The sequence below is a fragment of the Micropterus dolomieu genome, unplaced genomic scaffold, assembly GCF_021292245.1.
Source record: "Micropterus dolomieu isolate WLL.071019.BEF.003 ecotype Adirondacks unplaced genomic scaffold, ASM2129224v1 contig_14793, whole genome shotgun sequence".
Lineage (NCBI taxonomy): Eukaryota > Metazoa > Chordata > Actinopteri > Centrarchiformes > Centrarchidae > Micropterus > Micropterus dolomieu.
In genome coordinates, this window is record NW_025743779.1 from 738 (window position 1) to 1,944 (window position 1,207).

The 1,207-nt window shown below is 41.3% G+C and overlaps 1 protein-coding gene across 1 annotated transcript in view; it reads left to right on the forward strand.

Annotated features, from left to right (window-relative positions):
• Positions 1-826: 826 nt before the first annotated feature.
• The window catches only part of LOC123967018 (cuticle collagen 10-like), a gene marked incomplete at both ends in the record, with an annotated part of 2,977 nt that continues 2,596 nt past the window's right edge, over positions 827-1,207 (forward strand). The window contains one exon of the mRNA XM_046043068.1: positions 827-893. Coding sequence (XP_045899024.1) covers positions 827-893 — 67 coding nt within the window. The remainder of the gene's footprint in view (positions 894-1,207) is intronic.

Here is a 1,207-nt window from a genome sequence, read left to right on the forward strand (position 1 = left end):
ATGAAAATGAATTACTAAACTTGTTGTATACTGTCCAATTCTCCTCCTGTTACAGTGTCGTTTTCCTCAGAAAAGCCACACAGCGCTGTTCCAAACATGTGTTCTGATGTGCCCACAGACATTCAGCTTAAGACATGCTGCTGTTGTGATGTTAGCTATAGGAGCATGAGAGTTGTCTGGAGCTGCTGTGCTGGATCTGGGATTGTGTCATCCTCTCTGCATGTTGGCTTTGCAGCAGCAATAGCCACAGTTTGTTAACTCACAACTTAGCCGACGTTGGCTACGTTACCTGCTGTGTCGTTTTCGCTCCATATCGTGGTATTTGTCCAACCCCCCCTTTGATGGGTTGAATCTGTGAAAGCATTTCTGCACAGACTTATATCCAATTCTGTCAATTTCATATTTTCATCCTTAAATAGGTTTATTGTTGTTGTGCACCTAGTCGGCTTGGTAATAAAGCCATTCTGATCACATGAAATGGAAAATAAACACCAACTAATCCGGCCTTTTTATTAGAAAGAGTTCCTTTAATGACCGGTGAGGCTCTAGTGAGCTCTCTAGCTCTCTTGGCACATCCTGGCTGCCATACCTTGATGTGAAGTGATGACATGCATCATGTGGTCTTTAATGTTGAGGAATAAAACAAGATCCAAGGAAGGTTAAAATCAAGGGCAACTGAACTTGGTCAAAGTCCAGTCTATGGTTTAACGAGTATATCTTCAGACATACTGGATATAATGAGTGCAGACAGAGATTATACTCGTAATAACCTGAACGCGTATGGGTTTACACTGTCCTAAACCTAAAGTTTTTGTTGTCTCTGCAGGGAAGCAGAGGGGAAAACGGTGATCGTGGACCAAAAGGAAACCCTGGCTTTCCTGGACCTCAGGTCGGTACATCTCCATCGTCCTGTTTTATTTGTCTACGGTTAAAAACCCTTTCAGTGAACATATTATAGACACAGACTGAATGTAAACTGGACTCAGGTCGGACGGACAAAGTGATTAAACATCGTTAGAATCTGTAAGTGTAATAATAAAATACAGCTAATTACACAGATGTCCATGAACAGATGTGGTAATAATATAAGTCATTAGATCTCAACACAATTCACTTGATATTTATTCATCAGCAGTTTCTTTTGGCAGTCTGTTAGTAATTACAGCACTGCAGTTCAGTTTGCTTCACTGACCTTTCTGCACAGAGC